General features: G+C 38.8%; 1 protein-coding gene across 6 annotated transcripts in view; it reads right to left on the bottom strand.

Annotated features, from left to right (window-relative positions):
• The window catches only part of dgkh (diacylglycerol kinase, eta), a 102,708-nt gene extending 78,872 nt beyond the window's left edge, over positions 1 to 23,836 (bottom strand). For 3 of the 6 annotated variants that reach the window (XM_088602456.1, XM_088602500.1, XM_088602467.1), the window contains exon 1: positions 20,456 to 20,787. In XM_088602456.1, coding sequence (XP_088458582.1) covers positions 20,456 to 20,752 — 297 coding nt within the window. In that variant the 5' untranslated portion in view covers positions 20,753 to 20,787. Of the gene's footprint in view, positions 1 to 20,455; positions 20,788 to 20,810; positions 21,055 to 23,609 lie in introns of those variants that run through there. The other 3 variants (XM_088602475.1, XM_088602484.1, XM_088602493.1) reach the window with 3 other exon arrangements.
• Between the last annotated feature and the right edge of the window lie 3,359 nt (positions 23,837 to 27,195).

Below are 27,195 nucleotides of genomic sequence, written 5' to 3'. Positions count from 1 at the left end.
ATACAAACAATGAGAGAGCACTCAATACAACAGACAGACCTATTCTAAAATTGCTGATGAAACTGTGTAGAAAATCTGCTCTAGGGGAGATCTAACATCTATTTCCACTAAATCAGACTGTGTATGGTAATACAGGATGGCTGTTATTAATACATCCCCAATTCCAGTTTTTCTACACTGTCAGGCAGTTTTACTTAATTACTGACCCTCTGAGAACAAGCCTGTGAAGGGAACTAACCTGGGAGCTAAAAATAGCTCTTCAACAGCTGACAGGCTATGTGCTGTATTAGAAACAATCAGTCTTTCTATGAGGCAGGCATGGCTTCACACACAAAGACAACTAATCTTCTTACAGACCATGTTATCAACTTCCATTTCAAACACAGAGGAGGTTTCACTCAGGCCACACTTCTTCTTCTGATCCAATGTAAACTGCAGTGTGGACTTGTTGGAAAACAGATCATTAACTGTCATTTCACTATGAGGGAAAAATACAGTTTCACATTATCAAGTGTTTGGAAAAAGGACTGTCAGCTGCCAGCAATGATGTGACACAGGGATATGACATTGTATTGAAACAGATACTAACATTTTCAGTATAATTTTGGCATTAGAGCAGCAAAAAACAAGCATCATAATATCTCTGCGTTTCTTTACGCTTTTACCAAACGTATTCGGAACAATTCCAAATAGCATATCCTGGGCATTTTAGTCAACCACCAAAGAGCAAAAGGCATAAATACAAAAAGCAAGATTTGTCCTATCTAAATCATTAATAATACTGGACTAGATTAATCTAAGAATTTGTAAGAAACCCATAAAACATTGTGATATTGTTAGGGCTGGTAGATAAAGCATTATTAAAGAAAGCGATCGTCCAATTCTTGAATTACTAACCCTGATATTTTAAAAAACAGACAGCTGATAACCAGCCAACAGCTGACAATCTCTTAAGAAAATCCACCACTCTCTTAAAATCTATATAGACAAAGATTACACTTATTAGTACTTTTTTATAATTATTTCTTTTTAGAATATTCTTATATAGAATATTATTTCCGTCTGCATGCTGACAGTGTTTGTAACTGAAACTGGAAGCCTGCGACAATGCATTGTGAGAATATTATTAAAGCTTTAAGAAGTGATGGCCTTATCTGCAAATTTCAAAGCATCTGGACTGACAGGATCACAGGCTCCTCTGATGGCTTCATTCCCTCTTATTCAGAGGGATCATGGGAATTAATTTTATAGCTGACGGAATCAGACAATAAAATAATTCACTGGTAGACTTCTGCAATAAATAAAAAAAAATATCAGCACTTCTTCGTCCAGTGGCGATATTTAAAAAAAGACCATCCTTTTTTTACTGATGGTCTGACCCATCAGGTAGCCGATGAATGCTACTGATGATCGTGTTTTGTTTGAATCAAAAGACTCAATGAAATACCACTCAGCCCTTCCTAACTGTGCACTGATTCTATTGTGAAAAGGTAAAATCCCATGCAGGATGTTCCTCAAGCAATTTCTGAGCTGGAGCAACAAAGAGCCCAGTGAATCCCGAGCTCAAAGGGCTCCAGCTGAGTCAAAGTGAGAACGTTGACGGGGTCCTGAGAAGGTGTCACTGGAACAGGCACTTGTTTGAAGACACTTGGGCGGAGCAGTTGCTCTGTAGTGAAGGATCTGCGCTTGTGGCTGGAAGGTTGCCGGTTCAAATCCCGTGGCCGGCAGAGAAATCCTACTCCGCTGGGCCCTTGAGCAAGGCCCTTAACCCCAACTGCTCCAGGGGCACCATATAAATGGCTGACCCTGCACTCTGACCCCAAGCTTCTCTCCCTGTCTATGTGTCTCATGGGGAGCAAGCTGGGGTATGTGAAAAGACAAATTCCTAAAACAAGAAATTGTTTATGGCCACTAAAATGATCTTTTGGGAACGCGTGGAGCTCTACGATCCAGAGGTTGAGGGTTCGAGCCCGGGTCACGTGACTGGTCCCTGGGTTCCCCAAAGAGGATGGCGCGCAGCTGCCTCGGTGCTGCCGGGTGCAAGGTTGGGATTGGCTCCCAGGAAACTGGCCACCCCTGCGCTTTCCCAGATGCCCCCTGGCTTGCAGTGACATCAGCAGGGAAGTTCCTATCCTCCAATCAGAGCTGAGCGCTCTGTACGTCACCAAGGAGCTAACAGAACGTCAAGATGAAAGGCTCGATGGAGGGAGGAGCCTGTTTGAATTTCCTCATTCTGCCCACGTCATGTGATTGACAATTCCATTTGGACGGGAATGCTACAAAATAACGGGTGATTCTAAATTTAAAAACCGCTCGTACTCTGCCTCAAGGTGAACACAACAGCCTTGAAATCTACGACCAAAAACGCAGCAGGCCAAGAACACTCACTAAAGGCACGTCACTGAGAAACTGGATTTGCGTTTTTACTTTTTTTTTATGATAATTGCACCATTTGAAGGGCCGTCTCTGGGCAGCAGAGTTCATGAGCAAGCCCATGCCAACTGAATCAATCAGTAATGTGTACAGAGGGGGCGGAGCAGAGTCAGACAGAACCTCTGGAAAAACATACTAATAAGGGTGCGCGGCTGGCTTCTAATGAGGCTTAACCTGATCATCTTTGAAGTCCATATCAGCTCCCTTCAAAGATTCTTTTTGATTCCGGGTGCAGTAGAAAAAAAAAAAAGAACCACCCCTTCCCCTGAAAAAATGTTGGTTCCATTAATTAAACCCACAGAATACTTCAGAGATGCCAACTAAATTGGATTTGTAATGAACATCACATAAAGTGATCTCTTTGATATCTCAAATGCAATTTCAATGGGAAAGCAGCAGCATCTCATGGATGTACTGCAGTTTAAGTACATCAACAGAGGGGACTCCAAAACAGGTTTCCTAGGAGAAGAAGTGATCTGCTTTAATTGAATCAAACGACAAGAAAATTAGAGTATAGATTTAACAGCAATTTATCTATGAACTTTAAAATATCACTTTAACAAAACTTTGCAGGAAAGCTGGCAGCTGTGTATTGAAACAGCTGTTGGCTGTGCAGTACTATAAACCCAAAAGTCTCACTGAACGTGGCTGGGCAATTATATCTTGTCAGCTCTAACCAGATAATCTTAACCACTCCATGGACATACAGCCATTGTTTCACACAGCAGCAGTGCAGAAGGCTATAATTACTGCGGTCGGCTGGGGTGGGGTGGGGGGGTGGGTACTGACAGGCAGTTTGATGCTCTGCTGCCGCGACCAGGAGGTGGTTGTTACATCAGTAAACGTTAGAGTCTTTTTCACTGTACTGCCATGTTCATAGTGTCAGTTAATGGAAAATCAGGGCCAGCGTTACGAATATAAGAAAGAGAGAGGGAGGAGGCTATTTAGTGCATTTGGGCCAGTTGCTAGTTAACTTATTGATCCCAGGATTTCATACAGTGGATTCTTGAAGGAAGCCAGGGTACGGGCTTCAACCACACAGCTGGGTGGCTTGTGTCATACTCCCACAACTCTTTGAGTAAAGAGGTGCCTTTAGTCCCCTGTTTGAAATGCACTTCCACACATAGTGTGCACTTTTGTCCTCTGGTTTGTGTTTCACTGTTCATTCGTGGCAATTGGTAAAAGTGGGTGACTTTGCCTGTGCCTTTGAGGATTTTGAATACTTGAATACTTGTCTCAGGTTTGGTCTTTTAGCCTGCTGGCACATAGGACATTCTCTTTTGTGATTTAGTGAGTTACAATTTACAGGTACAAGAGTGCAATGGGGGCAAGTTAAAATATGAAACTAATGTCTTACACATAGAGAAAAAAAATGATTACTACACATACAAAGTGAAACAATAAGGAGAGCAAAGTGCTGTTGAGACTCTCTTTTGGTGAACCACACTAAACTAACTCCTCTGGTGATACATAAGGAAAAGTTCAAGCCTACATTAATTATTTAATTCCTTTAAAAGAAAAATATATCACTTCTGTTACCTACCTAGTAGTATACTCTCTTCAGACAACAAGGTTACTGCTTTTTGGTTACATTTCTTTCTTTACAGCCACAGAGGGACTTTTTTTCAGAAACAAATCCTGAAACAATCATAAAAACTGTCTTTTTTAGACATGTATTCAGTCACTGCAGTTCTATGTCATCTAAAAGCTCTTATTACTATGTCTATACAGTATATTAGACCATCAGCTGCACTGTATAAGGTAACTGGAATGTATTGCTGACATTTGCAGATGATCACTTAGGGTTTCTGCCAAGATGAAAAGACAAATCTATGGCTTTGTTACATATTTTCAGCGAATTTAAAATCCCATATTTCTGACATCGTGCACTTAATTGTGAACTGGTATGTTTTTGTTACCATACAGACATACACCATATGGCCAGTGCATCACTCACAACAAGCATACCACCATAAAAATGCACAAATGCACAATGATTAGTATTGTCATTTTATCACAGATTTTTTTTAACTGGGCATAACTTCCACTTGGACCAGGATCTTTTTTTTGTTTCAAAACTTGAAAATGAAAAAAATAAGATGTTCCAGTAGTACTACTGTAAAACAGTAAAACTGTAAGCATTGGGTTCTGAAATTTACAGAATGAATAGAAATGACTCAGTGGACCAACCTAATCACATTTTCTCAGTCTTAACCTATACCCAGCAATGAAAACAAGATCAGATGCTATCATTCCCTCCTAAGCAGCAAGAAATAAGACTATCCAGCTGTGCACAAGGAGACTGACCAAAGGGTTAATGCTCTGGCACAGATGAAAATCCACCGAAGTAGACTTGAGACACGTTTTTTCATTCCATACAATTACCACGCAATACGTTTAGTGTCTATTAAGACATCTAAATGGTATATCACTTGAAATCAATCTCATTTCCCATCACAAAATGAATTTATGGCACAAATGCTTGAATATCTACATTACGTAAATCTGAATCTATCTGCAGTATCTACACAGCCTGAAGCTGCGTCATGCTTTCCTTCAAAGTAAACAACAGCTGGGAGATGAGATATCTTTATTTGCTCAGATCCCTTACTGTACATCTTTATTCTGCAGGGTGGTAAAAATGAAGATGAACCGAGAGAGCACATCAATGAGCAAAATAAAAACATTAAAACAAAAAACCAACCATGAAGGATAATAGGAACATTAAAAATAGACAATACAACAGTGCATAGGCTTACTACTGTATATCGGAGAAAAGATTCCCTATTGCATATGATGCACAGATGTCAGGCTGTTTGAATGCTTAAGACATACATTTTACATAGGTCATCACATGCAGATATGTGTCCTCACATACAGACATAGGTACACTTACTTTATAGATATTAGTAAACCTTCAGATATACTGTATCATCCTTGGTGTAGTTGTCAGTCCTCATATAGATGGGTTTGTGCAAAAGAATATTGAAATAATTATCCAGCACCAGAATAAAAGTCAACACAGCTGATCACATGTATCAGGTGGAAGACTGTTTTTTAATCTTTTGCTCTACCACTAAAAACACAGTTAATTACTTTTTGACCTTTAAATCTGTCTTCATAATAATCTTTCTGTAATAATTTTGCAGGGTTTTTCATTCTAAAGGCGTTCATCCATCCATTTGTTAACTGTTTTATCCAATACAGGGTCTTTAGGATACACCCTGGAATAGACATCAGTCCATCACAAGCAGAATACATGATCAACATTAGTTATTAGCCTATCTGGGATCGAAGAAATCATGTCAATTAGTAAAGAAAACTGACATGGTATCATTGTTCATTTATGCTGAAAGGAAAAGAAAAGAGACACAACGTTTCGGCTGTGGAGTCTTCTTCAGGTGTCAGGTGTGTGACACATCCTTTCAGCATGGAATAAACCTTTCCCTCTTCCTTTGCAACCTATGCAGCTACCTCCTTGAACATCATCATTAATACTACTAGAAAACTATATGTGCAACAGATTTGTCCGAATAAACGACAGATTGTCAATGCCAATACCAGTCTCGCTAGCTGTGAGACAGTTACAAAAGGGATTTTGTTTGTAAAGAAAATCATAATGAAATTCCGCCCCCTGTCTAGGTGTGGCACTGAAATGTTTAACTCGTTTGACTGGTACAGTCATGAAAATGCTTCTATAGAAAGCATATCAAGTGTTGCACATGGCCTCTCCTTGTCGCCATGTGGTGTAATGGGATTAATGTCTATTGCAGAACAGGTCTAGCTGCAGCTCTTACCAACATGAAGAAACAGCAGCCTCCGAGTGAAAATGTAAATAAGAGTTCCGCGTAGAGCTAATAATTTTTCCCTTTAAAGCTAAATGCACAGGTCTGTTTATGGAAAGTTTATACCTCATCAAACAGACATCAATTCAAACTGAAAAAAATAATGGTTTAATGTATATGTAATGCTTATCCACCAGAAATCTAAAGGATAAACTTTGTTGGTCTAGGGCTCTACTTCGGACGCTGGAATTAAAAAAAAAAAAAAAATTGTAGCTTGAGCAAAGAGCAGGGAAAATATATGTATCATCTACATATTTGCATATATTGTTTCTTTAGTATATACAATGTTACAAAAACAGCATACAGATGGCGTAGTCATCTAAGCAATCTCTTGTTGACATTGTCCAGACATTTTTGCTATATCACTGGCAAGTGGCAAACAGATATGTTTAAATTCTTAAAGCCATTTGGAAGCACATGTGATACGTGAACTGTTTATTTAGTCAAGTCTGCTCCATAGTCATGGAATCGTAAATGGGCAGTCTAAACTCAATCCAAGCTCCAGGCAAGGGTGCCCTTTAGTTACTGTAGATAGTCTAATTTAGTCTCTTATCTCAGAAGGAATAAACACGTACTGTATGCTTTCTAATCTAAAATTGTCTGTATGAAGCGGTCAATCTGATCTTCAAAGCATGGTGCACTTCAGTCATGCCAGGTGTGGTCTTACTTTCCTTGCTACCACAAGACACCAAGTTGGACAGTTACACACTGGGGCTTAAAAAGCTAACCATAAGCAGCTTAAGAGGCAATAGCATTAAGATTATACAGGTTAAAAAATGATATTATTCTCTAATTAAAGTAAAAAAAAGTGCCAACTGATTAAGTGGCAATAAAGTTAACATTATACTGGTCAAAATGATGTTATTCCCTAATTAAAGTAAACATGCTAATTGAACAACAAGTTAGCTGAGAAGGAAAACATTACTGCAGTTGATAAAGGAAAACCTTAGCTTGATTAATTAAATGAGGCAGAGATTGTACCTGGGGTGGGCAATAATGGGCAAATGTTCCACATGCATTAAAGAAAACACACACACGAGGAGTTTTCAGATTTCACACAGAGACACCAAGGACTTAGATTTAAACAAGGGAAACTTTGGGATTACATTGATCAACAAAGAAAGAACGATACTGTACAAATACAGAAAATCGCAGTTTCAGTATGAGGAGGCAAGGACATGTGGCTGTAGCACGACAGAGAATGGAGCATGTGAGGCAGAATCCAATCATCACTCTATTAAGAGCATCCAATTGATGTATTAGGAAGTGTAACTCAGAATATCCACTTATTCAGCAGCAAAGCAGTCCAAGTTAATTCAATCAGCAGCTCTCAGACACGGCTGTTTTCCATGGACCGATTTTATCACTTGTCTACCTTATCTCTGCACCTGGACTGCTCTGCTGTGTCCTGTATGTCCTGATTGAAGCTGACAGCTGTGGTACACTTATCATTTCCTTGTGACAACTTAGCTGATTTTATTCCTTTTTTATTTTCATACTGTTTCTGATGTCCGTTATTCTTTGCAAAAGGTTCTTCACGTTGAAAGGGGCAAGGACACCAGCTAACAGAGGAGACTTTTCTGCATTTGACCCCATTTTGACTAGAAAAGAAACCACCTAAGAACAGAAAAAGAGCGGTGGGGAAACATGGTCGTCGGGTTCCAGAAGATGGGCCATTCCGTGCCGACAGCTATTAGATACAGTCAACAATTCAAGGTGAGGAAACATCAAGTAGCTGAGTGAAGTAAGAATCCAGGTTCATGCAAAAGCGACTGTGTTAAAAGACGTTCATCAGGCTGCCACTTGAGGGTTCATTAGTCAGAGCTGTTGAATGCAATTTTGGTCAGCATAGTATTAAGTAGCTGATTCTACAGCTGGGACCTTTACTATCTATCCATCTGCAATATGGCAAATTGGAACCTGGAATGTCAACTTTATGCCGGGTCTCTGTGTGTCCTCAGCCAGGCTCACAGCATTCCCAAGTTTTCTAAAAGACTTTCACTGAACTTTTACTTACTAGGTTTGGAGCTTTTAGGAGCATATTTGTAAGCCTCCTACAAAACTAAATCAGACGGTCTGTTGAATACTATAACTCAGGTGTCTTGCTGCCTGTAATAATGCTGATATTTATCATTAAAACATAGTACGGGCACGAGTTTCCCAGAAGCCAATTAATCTACCAGTATGTCGTTGGAAAGGAGGGAGAAAACTGGATCCCCTGGAGGAAATCCACACAAACAGAACATACAACAGATAATTGAAATAATTCAGTAATAATGTGATATTTTAGGTAGTATAGGTTACATTGTTATTTTGAATGTTGTTGAACTCACTCTTACCACAAGCCCTCTAATATGATGCATTGTTCCATGTCTGATTAGTCTGCTAATAACATCATCAGAGTTTTCAACTTTGACAACTTAATCTCATTCCTACAAATGAATATTTTAGATAATTCTGTAATCTTATACTTTGAATGCATTATACTAGGAAAACCAAATCTTAATTGTCTCTAAGTGGTCTAGATATAAAATGATTTATTTAATGGTAATTGGATCATTAACAAATGTTTTGTTTGCTCTGCCTCATATGTTCCAGAAAGGAAGTCAATGCTGACAAGACTATTGATTTCACATCAGTATCCCACTGCCAGCCATGTTGCATTCACTTTAGCTAAGCTGTAATAAATTCATTTCTAATTGTAGGATTTCCACATTTTCAAAGAGCTTACCTCTAAAGGTTTAATATTAGTGTCACGCCCGACATCCCTCCCTAGAGGGCGCTCCACTGCTCCCATTATTGTCCTTGTGATTAAGCTCCCCAGGTGTACCCCTTAAGCGTTATTATTTAAAGACCAGCTCCTCCAGTCCTTGGCGCTCATCATTAGGGTAAGATGTCGCGAGGCCCGCCTAGCACCAGGAAACCCTACGTCCGTCTCCTGAGGGCATAGGCCTCATCCCCGACATCTCCCGCTTCCTGAGCCCGGGGTCTGGAGGATCTCGCCCCGTCACCCTTGGACCTCCATGTTTTGTCTGTCCGTGTGCTCCCCCCTCCTGGAGATTTTAACTTTGTCGCGTCCCAGGATGGATTAATCGCTGATGGACTCTCGGACTGTGCTTTAACCTTCCCTTGGACCCGTTTGGATTTGGATGCCGTTTTGTCTTCCCTGTTCACTGTCTCACGTGCTGTCACTATTATTTTGTGCACTATTAAACCCCTGTGTGTTTCCTTTTACCACGTCTCCTGTTTTCTCCAGCTCTTACCGCATCACATAGGGTCTACTACAAGATCTGACGCGAATTTCAGTCCGTGTTCGTGACAATTAGTAACTGGTTGCAATCAAAACATAGCTTATACTAACCTGTTTCATTTTTAACCCACTTTCACAGTTGTTCAGAAAGAATCTACTTTCTTGTAGTGCTTTTACATATACTCTTAAAACCCAAAGCCAATAGCTCAGTAATGACAGATAATAATAATAATAAACTTTATTTTATATAGCACCTTTAAAGGTGGCTTCTCAAAGCGCTTTACAGGATGACAACAACAATAAATAAAAAGAATACTCAAGATAAAACACAATTACAATATACAGAGGAGACCGTGGATGGTGGTACTAAGAAAAGCAGAGGGGTGAAGAATGGAACCAGTTAAGTAAAGGCTTTTCAAAAGTTTTGAGTCTGGATTTGAAGGAGTTTAGAGAAGGTGACTCTCTGATATCCTTGGGGAGAGAGTTCCAGAGCTTGGCGGCATAACAGGAAAAGGCCCTGTCACCCATACAATGTAGACGGTCTTGGGGGACAGTAAGGAGAACAGAATTAGAAGAGCAAAGGTTGCAAGGGGGGGAGTAGGGCGATATAACCACAGGTTAACAACTGAGGCACATAGATTCAAGTTTAATTCCTCCCACTTCCGTCATTAAGAAAAGCATATTTATGGTACGGTATTATGAACTGCTGCTTTTATTCTTTTCTAAGCATTTTTTTATTTTCTCATGAAAAAAAATCAGAAAGGATCAGAGAAATGCAGAAACAGGTCCAACAAGCAGCAATGATCAACTGCATTTCCCATATTACACCCTAACTCCCACACACTTCCTCTTATTGCTTAACCTGTTATATTCAGTTCTTAAACTTTTATATTCAACGCCTTTTTAAAGGTTGGTTTGCAAGTTATTTTAAGAGCAGAGCATGACGTCAACATGGTATTGAAATTTGTCTTTGCTTGAGAAGCAAAAAATGTCAAATGTTAGGACTTGCAAAGAACTTGCAAAGGAAAAAATTCAAACACAAACACAATCTCTAGTGAATTTCTTTAGGAATCTTAACCAATATCTTTTAATTCCAGAGATTTTATCAGATCATCAATTCTATCTCAATTATAATGACCTCCTACTGCAACTCTATAAATTAGCTACTGTATGTAACTATTCATGAAAATAGGAATTCAAGTATGTATTAGAATTGTATTACTTTAACACCTTTCATCATCTCACTGCAAGCCTTAAAACATCATGGGAAAGGCAACTGTCTGTTTATTGTATGTCAAAAACAATTTAAGCAACATGCCAGTTAGAAACATAGTGCAGAATATTTGTATTTGTGCTTGTCACGGGCGCTCTACTAGAAGACGCGCTAGTTACCACGACAACGGCAAAGCCTGGACTACACCTGCCAGTCAGCTGGCTGCCATGACAACACACTCAGGCAGGAGGTCTGTTCCACCTGTGCAATTAACCTCCACACCTGTATCATGAAGGATAGGCCATTTAAGATCTGCCTTAGCATTACTCTGTGCTCTGTCTTAAAAGTTTCATTCTCTAGTCTCGTTACGTTCTGGATTCTCAATGCTTGCTTTGTTCCGACCACACCTTGTGGATTATCCATTTTATGACCTCTTGGTCTCCCGAATTTGCTTTGCTGTGATATCACCTTTTGGAATTAGCCTTGCACAGCACTTCAGTGTCCACTCAGCTATGTTTTTTTGGGGATTGTGTCGTTTGTTTGCCCGTTTGCTTGCCTGGGTTCACCTCACTGCCAAGTCAAGTAAGATCTGTGGTACTACAGTGCTAAAATGTGACAAGAGCTATTCTTTAATATGTAACAAGAGCTGCTATGTTTCAAAGAAAGTTACAATTACACTCTTAACAGAAAAATAGGAACAACATTTGTTTAAAGAGTAACACAACGCTGCCAAAAACTTATCAGAATACATATTCCAAATCTAGCATCTCAGAAGGAATTGTATTACTTCTCCTGAGCCTTTTCACGGTCTAACTGATATTGTGGGGATAAAAGTTAATCTTAAAAAAGCTAAAAAGGTGGTAGTGGTGGGATTGTTACTTTATTCTCCTGCAGTTATTTTCAAACACCTGTGAAAACTAGCACGGTTTGCAAAGGCTTCTGGGAAGATGCCGACATGTCTCGTGGTTTTGCTACCATGTTGAGTGATATATTTCTAACAGACTGTTGTTGACTCATGCATACCCGCTCCGGAATAGGAGACTATGGGACATATAGTCCACACCTGAATAAAGACCAGTCAAATGATTTTATCAATTATTTATGAGCCCTTCTGGTCAAATGAAAATTGAGCTTGTAACTCTATAATGGGAACCAATATATTCTCTAGATGGGACCTTGCCTCGGACCTCTGGCCTTTCCTAAAGTTCAGAGGCAAATTCGTCTTACAGCTCCTTACAGAGTGTTCAAAGGGCCATGGTTATTCTTGAACACACATAGGAAGCCATACATATTCCACCTAAAAATATCCTTGCCCATGAAAAGAGACATGGCCTCTTGGCCAACAATGATTGTTGCTTGTAGCTACAGTATATTTTATTTTATATTTGAATTCATAGCGCCTTCAAGAAATCTCTTAAATCCGAGTCTTGCAATACATGCTACCTCGTTACCACTGAAACTTGTATTATGGTGGTTAGCATGATTATTAGTGCACCCAGTAAAAACCTAATAAAAAGCGCTCTATGAATTCACTAGCACAATATGTGTGTGTTGAGACAGAGCGCCAGGGAGAGGAAGGTGGCAGTGGATTCACTCGGAAATCTTCAACAGCCCACTGAATCTGTTAATGGCATTACAAATACCAGCCTGGAAACAGAAGGAGGCCTTGGAAATTAATAACTGAAACCAGACAAAGGAAAATAGGGACTGCATCAAATTTGCACTTGCCCTGCAGTTTTCCTCGACTGTTTATCCGAAATATTGTGAAATAATCCAGTGAGTTTCTTCGGCGGCAAGGAATTGTGAGCATAGCTGAGCAAATGGGAAAAAAGGTTAAAAGTTCAACGGTGTAGATCCAGCCAGAAAGCATGTGCTGCAAATTACATATAGAACTGAAGAGCGGAGCAAGTCTTCATGAAATAAAGCAATTAGAAAGCTTTTATTCTGAGCCTTTTTCATCCTGACTGAGACACAGGCTAGTCTCCACATAATTCAAGACTGAGCTAATTAGTGTTTATTGTAAAAGACATGCCTCAATAATGCCGCATATCCTTTCATGAAAGGGTGCTTTTTACAGTCTGCCTCGATTGCCTTGTTTTAAAATACTTTCACTGTTTTACAAGATTTTTGATGCTTTATATCAGTATGTGTATCTGTTTTTAGTATACATCTGAACTCCAGCCTGAGAGGCTTAGGTACTGCACAGACCCGGGTAACTGATTAGAAATGAACATTTCAAACACAGAAAGAAATTCAAACTGTAAGGAGAAGCAAGATACGGCAAATATTTAAAAAACGTAAAGTTATATTCAGTGCCCTCCACAAGTATTGAGACAGTAAACTCAAAATGGTTATTTCTCATTTACAGTCAAGCAATTTGTGTGGTGTGGCTTGGGCATGCAAGGACACCACTGAAACCGGCCCACTGCGCTTTCTGATAATGATGTTTTTGTTCCAATATGATCAAAAGGATTTGTGGCTTTACTTCAAAATAAAAATAAAAACAACTGTACATTCATATTAATCTCAGGATCATAATTACAAACAGCTTGAATTCAGGAGGACACTGTATGAACATGAGGTTTTAGAAATAAGGCAGGGGTGGTGAAACAAGGCTTATTGCCTTAAAATAAAACCTTCGTTTTTATTTTCACTAGTAATTATGCTTCCCGCGCATCAAGATGTTTATTAAGTGCAGAAACAACATGTGCACCAGATATCATTAAAACAGAAAAGGTTTAAAAAAGTCACCACTTCTTTTTTTTTTAAAATTGACCCAAACGTTAATGAAATACTTCCCGAAGTGCTGCTGTCCGGGATTCTTTTTGCGAGCCCATTAGCTAGATGAAGATATTGCTGATCGTTGCCATGGAGTCGGCAACTCATAAAAAAAAAGTGTCACTGCACCCCTGCGGTTAAACACACACACGATAGCTGGACTGCTCAGCAGCGCTAGTGAGCCCTGAGCTGAGCAAGGCGCTGCCCTTACGTTACAAACTGGTATGGACTGTCCTCAACAAAAGGTGAACTATAACAACAGGCCTACCCTGTACGTCACTTTGGTGGATGACTAAACATGTACACTTTGATTTACAGTACATGAAAACTGAACCACAGCCCTTTGTTGTCAAGAAAGCCTGGCCCCTCTATGACATAACTGGAAAAAGGATGCCTCTGTCGTGATCCATTCTGTCCATTTTCTAACCGTTTCTTTCAATTCAGGGGTGTGGGGGAGCCAGAGCCTATCCTGGACAAGAAACAGGCGCAAGGCAGGGTACACCCTGGATGAGACACCATTCCATCACACACACACACACACCTGGACCACTTTTCCCAGAAGCCAATTAACCCAGCCTTTGGGTTCCAGTGGGAGGAAACCGGAGCACACGCGGAGAACATACAAAATCCACGCAGGGAGAATCCTAGAATTCCAGGTCTGGAATGGAATTGAACCCACAGAGTCCCAGCGGTGTGAGGAAGCAACACTAACCACAGTGCCACCGTACCACCCTTCTGTTGTAATGTGTTCACCAAATCCTTACATTGAACTAGTCTGTGCATGATTAACCACAGGCCTAAAGCCACTCCTGTACAAAAGTAAAACATTTCAGCAGCCTCCCTTTCTGGTTTGCTGTTCTCTTCCCACTACACTGCGATATGCAGAGATGCCCCTACAGTACGGACAGATGGTGTGGAAACTAGCTGGGGGGGGTGGGTGTTGGCAAGATTTATTTTACACTATCACGCAGGACTGAATACTAGAACCTCACTCATCCAAGGTTAAGACAATTTTGTTTGTGCAAAAATTCAGGTTGGAGATGCACATACAGTACAGTAAATGGTTTCTTGTTGGTGCCTATTATTGACTGTTCCTCTATAAAGACCAAGCAGAAAAACTCAGAAGACTCTCATTCTCACACAACAGCTGCAAGCAGGACCTCTTTGAGAGTTGCTGCATGCAGGAATATCAAAGGTACAGTATGTGGTAAAAGAACAATCATGTTATTCAACAGAAAAAGGAGAGAGTAGTTTCTTTCTCAAAGCCTTAGCACATTTCCCAATTTCAATATTTTTAGACAAACTCCAAACAACATTTATATGAAATGTTATGCACTTCATTCCTCAGAAGCACAAATTACACCAATTTACACCTCTTTGGTATGCTTCACCACTGAAACTATCTTGTCTAACAACAGCTGCAAATCAGCACCTTGTGTAATTAAATAAAACAGAGCTCATATTTCACATTTAAACTATAAATAACTTAACTTTCAGAAACTTTCAATATTGAACTTGCTGCGACAGTCGGTAATACAGATAAAGTTGGGTTTTAATATTCTCAGCACACGAAATGTGTAAAATTACAGTACCACAATGGTCTTGTGTAAGTCTTTTTCTCTGCGTCTGTGTTGTAAGTCTTCTTAAGGCAAAATAGTGAAGGAAGTATTGTGTAACTGAGCCAAATCCTTAGTATAAAAAAACAGTAAAAGTCAAATGCTTTTAAAACATTTTCCAAAAAATGGATAGCAAATTGCAAACCAATATTCTATATTTTGTTTCTGAGACATGGCTGTTTATTGGACAGCCTGAAGACAGGTGAGGTTACTGCTCTTTGTCACTGTTATTTACTCATGTGGTTTTAGTTAATCACTAATTAGCATTATAAAAGCAAGCACTCCCCCCACCTTTTCAAGAACAAGAGCTGCAAGTCTCCAAATATAGTCTTCGTTAAATAATACAGTAGGAGTGTAAAGCACAAGTGAATAATTGAGTGGATCTTTCCTTGTTGGACAATGGAAACTTATTTATAGCTTTGTAGTTAAAGTAGAGCAGGCCTAGCAGTATGTCTAGTTGAGACTGATATAATTTAAATTGGATTTACGTCCTCCGCATAAACCCTTGATTTATTTTGTCCCTGTAAATTATGTTTAAAAATGTATATACTTAATTTCTGTAAGTCACTCGTGGTCATAAAACTCTTTTTTACTCTCACACTCCATTACAACTGTCTTGTTCCTGGAAAATATGTATGGGTAAATGGATCAGTGATGACACTTTTCATTTCTCCATATATCACACTCACCCATGAGGATTACAAGGTACCCACTCACAAAACAAGAATATTATATGCTGTTCCTTCAAAAACGTATTGTTTGAAATGTATGCTCCACGATGCATAAAAATCACATTTCATAAAATAAAGGCAATTACAAAACCCCGAAAACAAAGTGGATGCAGGAAACAGAACAATCACAAAAAAGGCTTTCTTGCAAAGTATGTTTTTGCACTCGATTTAAAAGCAACTGATGTTGCAGGGTCCCTAAGCTATGTTTTGCTTGGTTTTCTAGAGCTATGAGATAAAGCAACCTGAAAGGGGACATCACTCACAGAGTGCAGACAGTGGACGTACACAGTAAACCAGAACCAGTGATTCTGGTGAGAGGACAGATAACATACCAGATAGATACTGAGGACCCACACTGTGTAGAGCCTTAAATGGAAGCAGAAGGATAATGAAATCAAATCAACAGGAAGCCAGTGCAAGGACTCTGAGACAGGAGTAATGTGATCACTTGCATGAGACCTAGTCAGGATTCTAGCTGCAGAATATCTTGTAAGTTCCTAAGCACAGTTTTAGAGGATCCAGTAAGAGAGCATCATGATAAAGTGACACATTTAGAATTGCGTTTAGGATGGCTGATACAGCAGTTCAAGGTAAGGCAAATTAGGCAAAAATTTACACACTACAAAAGTTCAGAAATACTCCATGAATCTAAACAAAAATGCAATAGTTCTATCCATTATATACATGCTCTGCCACACTAAGCTCTGTATAAAAACATACATAATGAAGATGTAAAACAGCATCAATATTAGTGACACTAGACAAAACCTAACATTAAAGTGTGCTTCTCTTCTCGTAACTGACTAAATGTTCACACCTCAGAAAGTAAAGTGAGGCGTGAGCTTCTGCTGCTATTTTAAAAACAAACATTGTTTATTATGACCCCACGTCTACATTTGGCTCCACTTGCAGCCTTTCGCAGCTCAGTGTCCTTGACGGGGTTGTCATGGTGCAGAAGAGGCCCAGCACAGTCTAAGGACGGTAAATGTGAGCCACCATTAAAGCCGATTCTCCACTAGGAGCAAAGTACACATTGACGACAAGGTCCAGTGGGACCCGATCGAAAAACAGGGCACGCCCGCGTTACGTGTGGAACAGCGAGAGTTGACAACCTAATACAGGGCCGGCAAAACATGTCTGAGAAAGGCAGCCGTGTCAAACGATTGCAAATCTTCCCCATCATGGCTCTAGGATCTATACAATGGAGATCTGTACAACACGAATGAGTAGTGAAAATAGTAAGAGTGACAACCATAGTGTTCCTCAGATGACCCGTGTGACTTATGAAATATGAAAAAACATGACCACTCTTCCTAAAGACACTGCCTAATCCAATAGTTGCAGATGAAAGCAAACTTCAGAAACTCAGATCAGCTACTACACTGCCTAACCCAACAGTTGCACATGAAAGCAAACTTCAGAAACTCAGATCAGCTACTACACTGCCTAATCCAACAGTTGCAGATGAAAGCAAACTTCAAAAACTCAGATCAACTACAACAGACCTTTCCAAAATCGTTTACTTTTCTCAACCTCTGAAATAAAACAAGAAACGTTTTTTTTTTTCTGCAAAGTTGCTGGAAGAGCCATGTTGTTGAAACTGATACCATGGGAGTCTTCAAGAAACAAAGGGATCAGGTAAATCAGATACCAACAACCATCCATCCCGTTTCTAGTCGATTTATCCAATGCAGTGTGGCGAGGGTAGCTAGAGCCTATACCAGCAAGCAACAGGCACAAGGCAGGATACACACACACACAAAAAAAAAACACATACACACTCACACCAACTAAACAGAAACCAAATAACACACCGTCTGTCTTTGGACTGTGGGAGGCAACTGGAGCACCCAGAGGAAGCCCACACAAATATGGGGACAACATACAAACTCCATGTAGACATCACCCCAGAAATTGAACCCATGGCCCGGGCACTGCAAGGCAGCAATGCTGATCAGTGTGCTGCTGTGCCACCCTGCTGGGTAGTTAAATGGGCAAAAGAGTCTACCCTAGTTTCCTTGTCTAGTGAAATGGAAGATTATTGTAAAGAGGTGGGAATATAGCCAGCAGCCATATCACCCTGCAACTCACAACTGGCAACCCACTGAAGCTAAGCAGGTGTGAGCCTGGTCAGTACCTGGATGGGAGACCTCCTGGGAAAAACTAAGGTTGCTGCTGGAAGAGGCGCTAGTGGGGCCAGCAGGGGGCGCTCATGTGGGCGCCTGTGGCTCATGTGGGTCCTAATGCCCCAGTGTAGTGACGGGGACACTATACTGTAAACAGGCGCCGTCCTTCGGATGAGACGTAAAACCGAGGTCCTGACTCTCTGTGGTTGTGAATCCCAGGGTGTTTCTCGAAAAGAGTAGGGGTGTAACCCTGGCGTCCTGGCCAAATTTCCCCATCGGCCTTTATCAACCATGGCCTCCTAACAATCCTCCTCTGTGAATTGGCTTCATTACTCTGCTCTCTGCTCCTGTGTGGTGAGCGTTCTGGCACACTATGGCACATTGGTGGTGGTGGTGGAGGGGATCCCCATTACATGTAAAGCGCTTTGAGTGGAGTTTCCAGAAAAGTGCTGTATAAGTGTAAGCAATTATTATTATTATTATTATTATTATTATTATTATTATTATAAGTAACAGTTACAGCTCTGGACTTCAGACTGGAGAACTGTGGGTTCAGGTCAGACACTCCTGTTGTACCCTTGAGAAAAGTGCTTCACTCACATTAAGCGAAGAGACACCCCCGCTCTACAAATGGGTAATATCATTACCATCATTGAAATTGAGGATTTTTATATTTCTAAATTAAATTACTAAAGTCCCTAAAAGGGACTAAAAATCATTATAAAATATTTTAGCAGAAAAAAAGTCTGCTAAAATGTGCCATCGAATATTCTCCTACTGTATATCAGCAGTGTTTAATAGCCTTATCCAATGGACAAAGAAAAACGCACCAGAACACCACACTTTCCAAAAAGTCCACACAAAGTACCAATAACTGTGCCATGGCACAAGCTTATTATACCAGTGATAATCTGCTTCCATATCATAGTTTTTACAACAGAGACTTCCAATTGATTTTTTCTGATCTTCCTAAGATGTCTACACATACAAAGAAAAGACCGTTTACATTTGTTACATGAAAAAGCCTTAAGTCAAAGACATACTTCTTCTCTGTTGGTCTTCAGGTACAGGTCCTGGAAATGTCAGCCTGGAAGTCCTTTATTACATCAATCAATCAGTCACACAGAGTCAATATTCCACTTTTCCACAAGAACAGCTGCTCTATCCCTGTAGAGCCTCCTGGATTACCATACACTCCTAAATCGCATTGATCATCACATGCAATATAGGGATTACGCCTGGTATCTCATTTACTGAACTGTAGTAACAAGACATTGCTCAAGTATTCACACACTCCACATTTCAAGGTAAATACCGTTCATTTCAAAGTTAACAGTGCTGCCCCTTATTACATTTGCATTATGCAACGCTACACACAAACACACCTTTCTCTAGTGCCAGTTCTGGCTTATATATTTTCAAAGCAAAGGAATTAATTGGATTTACCTTTATTCCTGGCAATAGAAGCCTTATTTGCAAATCATGCTATATTCATCTACTGTACATAAATAGTGTGACCTCCGATCATTTGACATATATAGTGTCTATATCGTATTTAAAAAAAGTGAAATTAAATACTGTAAGTGTCCAAAGTCTAAATATCCTGATCCTTTTAAATTTACAGTCAACTTTCATTATTGTACTAATTGTGTTTCTTTAAATCAAACACTTCTAAAGCTGTTTGTATACAATTAATATGAATCCATATTTCATCTATAAGGATTTTTTAAATATTTCTTACAGTTTTCTTACAGACGTGTTGTTTGGTACTATGAAACACTATTTTACAGTACTCATTTGTTGCAAAAACATCTTATTGCACTTTATATGTCCAATTTCTATTTATTTTCACTGTGATCCAAAGCTCTACACGGGTTGATTGTTAAAACACAGTACGGTCTTTTAAAGGCTTTCATTTGTATTTAATTTCCATGAGGCTTGAGTCATGTCTGAAAGCATCCTATAAATTAAGATAACTCACTGAAAACAACATTTTTGTAACGAAATTTCAAAACAGGGGTTTTCAAAAATAACAGATTAGATTCACTCTACCCGTAAGTAAAAAAGACATCCCGCCGTATTTACTGTACAGTATGTACTATTATTTGATGTCTGTTTATATCTAAAGTTTTTACAATTAAAAACTATCCTAATATTTATCGTACTATTCCGCCCTTTTTATTTATAAACTGAAATCGACAAACCTTAAAACTTTAGATCATGATGCGAAAATTAAAAGACCTTTAAATAGAAAAAAAAACGATTTAGTCCTGTAATCCCTTCTCACACTGCTTGCAAAAAGCTGTTTCAACACTGCATTCAACAGTTTATCTTGGGAAACAAGTTATCCTTTTACAATAATACCCACTTCTCACACAAAAAAACAGTCCCGATGTAAATTTACATAAGAATTTTATTCGGCTTCCCTCGTCTACCAGATTTATGAACAGTACTGTTCCTTACCTTACTTCTAATCTGGCCGGAGGTGGACACTTTCCTGATGAGTTTCTGGGGCCCTTCTTGTTCTCCTTCGCTATCCGACGACTCGTCTACCGGTCCAGGTCCCCCGACCGCCCCAATTCCATGATGCTGCATCCCGGTGCTGGCAATCCCCGCAGCGGTAGGCGCTCCCTTCTCTGACTCCTGGCGGGTAGAAGAAGCACACCACTCGGGGTTAGCCTTAGTGCGGCCAGCCGCTCCCTTCCTCTCCGGGACGCGAGAGCTGGACAGCGGCTGAAAAGCGGCTCTCTTCGCCGCCATCTTTCACTACCTTCTGTCACAGAGAGTCAACCCCCCCCCCCCTCCTCCCCCTCTTTACCTATTTGAAAACACTGAAACAACAATGGACCGTATGGGAAATTGCCATATTTGTTTGTTATACATTTACTCCGCAAAGCTTGCTCTCAGATGTGTGTATTTTACAGTCTACACAGACTGTCGCTGCTGTCTCTCCCACCAAGTCGAAGACTGGAGGAAATCTCTGTAGCAGACCCTAGTGGTTGTACGAAAAGAAGAGTTTATTGGGACGGGCTACTACTGTACAGTAGTTCGATCTTTAATTCCCACTCAGAAGAGAGTGAAACAAAAGTCGTTCGAAGAAAAAAAAAAGTTGCACGAACTTGCGTTTGGTAAACTCTTGGTAGGCATACGTACGAGGCTGAAATCTGTCGTAACGTTTGTTATGCTCCATAAATGTGGATTGTTTTCGTAAACTTATTAATACGCATAAAAATAATTAATAGGTCATTTTATCCGAAGTTGACTTTTACGGTTACACTACAAAAAGCAACGTTTGGTTTCAATTTTTAAATTTATCCTTGAAAGGTAAATGATCTGATATATTGTTCACAGAAGATACAGTACAATAAATAACTTACACGGTAAATAACATACTGTACATGCTATATCAAACTATAGCATCGCTACAAATTAATCTATTGTTTTACCGCAATAACCAAGAGGTGAATCCCACAAAGATATCTACAAAACATCTGTAGATATTTGCTTCCACGTCTTTTATAATTAATAAGTAATTCTGCTTTGTAAATTATTTTTTCTCCTTTCGTTTAATCTCTTCTTTTGCATGTAAGAATAGACTATCACTTTGTGTAGTTGTATTGATTCACATTCTTCGTCTTTTTAAGGTACTTTTAGAGATGTTTATTCGCCTCAGTAGTTTTATTTTTGTGAAACGTTGCGATATTCAGCTGCTTTAAATTTTGTTTGGCTTATTTTCCAACAATTGTATCCTGTTCTGTCCTTCAGAAGCATCAGAACAACCACTATGGCAGAAATACGGCTGAATCTGTCTCTTTTTAGAAAAGGCTTTTAAAAAAGTATCTAAGTTTAGAACTTTAAACAGAATACTGGACGAACGTGGATTTGCTGATCGCCTTGTTAAAAGTTAAAAGATAATAGAGAAAAAGTTATTTCATACAGTACGTGTCACATTGATAATTATTATCATGCAAAACTCGAGATTCTTTGCTCATTACAAAACATTCGTGCATTTACAGGACCGATTTCGAACGCAAACTATGTGCGAAAAAAGTATGATAACGCCGGGGACAAGGGATTCTTGCCATTTATCCATCAGTTTTAACCAGCTGGTACTACGCTTATAGCACAGAAACAGCGGGGCAGATCACATACACAGTGCTTGTGATGTTCCCGAGGCTGAATTTTCCAAAATAATCTGCATTCTTTTTAAAAATAAAATAAAACTAGGAACACCGTCCAAGTGGACTGGGCTGTCTTTTTTTTCCAACACATAATGACCTACGTTGTACTTTTGTGCGTTTTGTACTTTTAAAGTCAGTGAAATTGCAACAGCAGTGTTAATAATAAGGAATTGCTTAAACATTTGCACACAAACACACTTTTCAAGAGGTGCATTGGGGTTATAAATTATTATCAGGCAAATGATGCACAAAGACCGACTGTATATTAAATCAAAATATGAGCGCTGGAAATGCAAAAGCATTGAAATAACGCGTGCACAACTAAACAATACCAACGTATTTGGGTAGGATTGAAAGTGGTTAAATGAAAATGAGGAAAACCGCGACCTCGGTGTGGAAGTAAAACGTAACACGGTATAAAAATGTCTCAATCAGACGACCGGTAAATTCGGAAAACAACCCCACCCTCATCAAATACTGTACAAGTCCTATTTACTCGGTTTGTTCAATATATACTGTATTGGTGCATGCTGAATTTCCTCTTTTTCGAGATTCCCCAATAGTTCCAGTAAATCTCCAGCACACTCATCGGGATCATGGTACTGTACGGACACACGAGTCTCGATAGCGGCAAGAACAATAGTACTACCAGCAGGACGTTCTGAAACGCCCAGGCGCTTTTTGGTCTACACCTGGGAGTAAAATACTCCTTCATTTGTTAATGTCATTAGATCGGACCTTCTATCTCTAATGCAGGACAGCGATTTCACGGCCAAACATTTCACAGCACAATAATTCTTTAAATACCGATGGATAAGAAGAATTTATATCATTCTTATTTTACGCCATTCAAAATGTAGATTTAAGTCATGACAGCCACCCTTTTGAAAACCTGTTCAGCAATGAAAGTCAGCTGTGTTAAACAATAGCGTACGACAAGACCAAATGCTGTACCCATCACCTGTGTGCTACCGCAGTCCTGCAGTGTACAACAGTACTGCAATCACTACTGTCCATCAGCCAAACGGTTAAAAACTCAAATCTCGCCATCGTTTGAGTTTCGGAGACCGGTGCTCCCTGAGTTTTTATAGTGATAACAACCTTTATTGGAATATAGTGTCTTTCACAGGACATCACCACAGCACGTGCGCCGAGACTGCGCTCTGCTCAAGTCCCATTTTTCACTTTGGTTTGCAAATTTTCTTCCATCACAAAAGTAAACTCAAACCTATGACATTTAGAAGCATTTCGCTCTCGGAAATCAAAGCAGTTTCTAGCGAAATAAGGTTGCATAATATTGACCTTTTTTAAAAAAAGCATACATATTTATTATATTTTAACAGCGAAAAACAAGAGAAACGGATACAATCGAGTGATTCCAATCTAAAGCCAGTGAATTTCAAGTCTTCCCCAAAAGTGAAGAGAAAAACACCTACCAGTTCTTCCCAGACAAGACTGCGAGTGTAATGGTAGACATCATCCATAATCTCTCATCCAATTTATAAGACTCCTTGGGAAAAAGTGCAGGGAGTTAGGGAATATTTACTGTTGCTCTCAATCTGGGAAATTGTGCATTCGATTTATGGTTCTCGGCCCCTTTTTTATTTCGCTTTCCCTCTCGCTGGGCTCGTTGACTTCTCCCCTCTGCTACGCTCTTCCTAAGGCTCCGCCACGTGATAAATGTCAACCCCTATAAGGAGCACATCCAAGAGAGGATGTCGATGACGTCACCTGTTGGTAGAATCCCTCTCTGAAAACAAGGATACCGTAAATCTCGTTCTTATTTCCTTGCTAGATTCATATATGCTTATTTTAAAACCCTTTAATTGCCCCCATTTTTATAGGGTGACGGCTCTTATTAGGATACTTATTTGAAATGTTAAGATATTACTCTGCTCTGTCACATTGTAACATTTACTCTGTGACAAGGGGGGAAGAAATGCAATAGTCCAGCAATTTAAAACTTTTTTTGTAATAAAATACTTATGATGACTATATTTTGGATTCAACGCATTTTTAAGAAAAAAACCAACAGCAATTGGAACTATTTGTTAGCTGTAGTTACATGTGTATCAGTGACGCCAAAGGCTTGAGCAGAACTGTGGTTTTGAATCAATACAATTATTGTAATTCAATCTTGGTTTAATAGGCATTACCAGTACAACGATAATGCTGGTTTGTTCAATTTCTTTTTATGCGTATATCAAATTTCTATTTCTTTTGGATATAGAAAAGAAAAACTGTGACAAAAAACACTGGATTTTCTTGAGTATCATAAAGAGCAGGGTTTGACATGACAGACTAATAAGAGTCAAATTAACATTTAAAAATAGATTTGGAAGAACCAATAATTTAAACTAGTACATTTAAAGCCTTACCTGTGTTACAGTGTTAGAACAGCAGATGTACTAGCTTTTACTCAAACATCTTTGGAGTGAAAAGCATCTTTTAAACTTATAAAAAAAAGTTAAAATATTGGTGGAAAGATAAACCAATATAAATTGTAGACATTGTGGCATATTATTTTGTTCTAAAGATGAGAAATATTGCCTGATATTTTACTGTAGATGCCTCCACATTGGTAATTCGCTGTAGTTCTCTCTTTTGAAACTATGTGCTTAAACATACAGTACTTGCCTTTCAGATTCAATTAAATATGAATAACACAATATACACTAAATGCCTATTCATTGTATATAATCTTTTTTGGATTGCTTAGGTCAGAGACAATGTTGTGACATTGGATGGCCAAGCAATGCATTGTCAGACCTGCATTTCAAATGTGTAATTCCTATTATATAACAGATAATCATACCCTTTTAATACAAAATGAAGTCTCCTAGCAACAAGTTCAAGACACCAGAAAAGAACTGCTTTGTAGTTCAGATTTTGCAGCATCATAATTCTGATTTCCTTTGTTATTAATATAATGTGTACCTTGTACAGAACACGTTTCAATTTTTTAAAAGTCTTTCTAACTTGAATTAAAAAGGCAAATTCAACATAAAATGTGTTTCTTTGGTTATCTTATTTAGTACATGTATGTGCATATGTACCTAAACATCTACTCTCTTAAACCTCCCTCTTAATTTGCCTATTATGTTTTCCTTGAGCTTAATATGTGGAGAAATGTGAATGCATGAATAATAGTTTAATATGTTTATTACAATCCACTGCCCACAGTCATTACACTCTTAAGTGAAGTCATGATAGTGTGATCTAAACAAAAACATGGTATCAAAACAAATCATTCTGCTTGTTCAAAAAGTTATAGGCAGGGATCTGTCAATTCAAAAGGGCAATGTGATAAGAAAATATGAAGTTCTGTTAAAGATCTGTAGGAGCATCTACAGCAGGAAGTCATTTTAGCATGCACATAAGGACATTCAAATCTTACAAACTATCAAAATATACTAGAGGTGATATAATACTTATGGAATTGTAATCATAATATAGTCTAGGTAGAATCTAAAGCAAAGTTGACCATTTCTGGGATGCAGGCTATTAAGGAATGAGACAGGGTTAAAGAGAAGCCAGATGGGACAGAATAGATATGGAATTAATTCACAATCAATTGCAACAGTTTAAAGATATTCTGATGGAAACATAAAACTTATTCATCACATAAGTTAGTAAATCGATGTCAAGTAAGCACTGGCCCAAAGAACCAAATAAATCAATGAATAATATAAGAAAAAAGAAAACACCTTCTAAAACATTCAAAAACTGGAAGATCCAGCTATAGAAAAGGAATATCATGAACTACAACACAGGTTATAATAAACTGTATATTAAAAAGGTTAAGAAAGACTAAAAGGAATGTTGCAATAGAGGCTAAAACAGAAAGAAAATCCTTCGGTATTTACAACAGTCAAGGTTGAAGTGTCTCCAAGGTGAAAACGGGAAATGTATAGGTGATAAAAAAGGAAATGGCTGATGTATTTGGTGTTTGAACAAGTATTTCAGTCAGATGTTTAGAAAGGATGAAATGGACAAAATGTTTTAGCCTGGGCAAACACAAACGTCCATATAGTATAATATTAGTGTAGAACTGTTACACATACAGTACTAGAAGCACATAAGACAAATCTCCAGAGCTTAATTGTATTCTATGAAATGTACTTAGTGGATACAAGAAGTATTCTTAGGCCAATAAGAAAACATTTTCAGCAGTCTCTAAAAATAGGGGTAATCGACCATTAATTGAAATGGTATTACATTGCTAATGTAAATGTAAAATGCAAAAAATCTAAATCAATTAATGCAAGAGAAGTCTTAAAATACTTTTTTACTCATTAATCTTATATTACATGAAAAGTTATGGAAATGATAGATCAGAAGGATCATAAAGAGGAGGATCATCTGCAAAGCAATACATTTCTAGGGGACAGTAAAGGTTGGTTTTGCTTTACTAACATGCTAGGTTTCTTTGAACAAGCTTCAGTGGTATTAGATGCAAGGGCCATATTATTTGGTTTATTCAGACTTTCAGAAAGCTTTTTATAATGTTCCTCATAAAAGATTAATTCTTAAACTGCAGGCATTTGGGCATTCAAGTTAATGTATGTACTTGGATTAAGAATTCGTTAATAGGAAACAGAGGTTACAGAAGTGAATGCTCAGATCGGGGGTGATGTGTCTAGTAGAATCTCACAGGGATCTGTTTTAGGACCAATGATCTTCCTGGTTTATATCAATGAGCTACGTGCTGGTATGGTTGGAAAAATAGTCACACCTACTCATTTTCTAACCTCTTCTGCTTCTTCCAATTCAGGGAATTGCAGAAATTATCAACAAAATATGATATTAAAAACTACTTTTCCAGACCTGAAGAAATGTGCTACTCTAACAGGCTGAAAGGACAGAATCTTTCATCTTGAAAATTGGCCGCAAGAAGACCCAATTTAGGTATTCAGACACCACAAAGGCATGGACATCCTCAGAAAGAGCAGTGAAGTTCAAACAAGTAGAAGCTTCAAGAACATGCATTTAGAAACACCCTGGTTTATTTCAGTAAATGGC

Source organism: Lepisosteus platostomus, chromosome 2, assembly GCF_059453375.1.
Source record: "Lepisosteus platostomus isolate fLepPlt1 chromosome 2, fLepPlt1.hap1, whole genome shotgun sequence".
NCBI lineage: Eukaryota > Metazoa > Chordata > Actinopteri > Semionotiformes > Lepisosteidae > Lepisosteus > Lepisosteus platostomus.
Note: the sequence above shows the minus strand (reverse complement) of the source record. Positions and strands in the feature narration are given on the sequence as shown.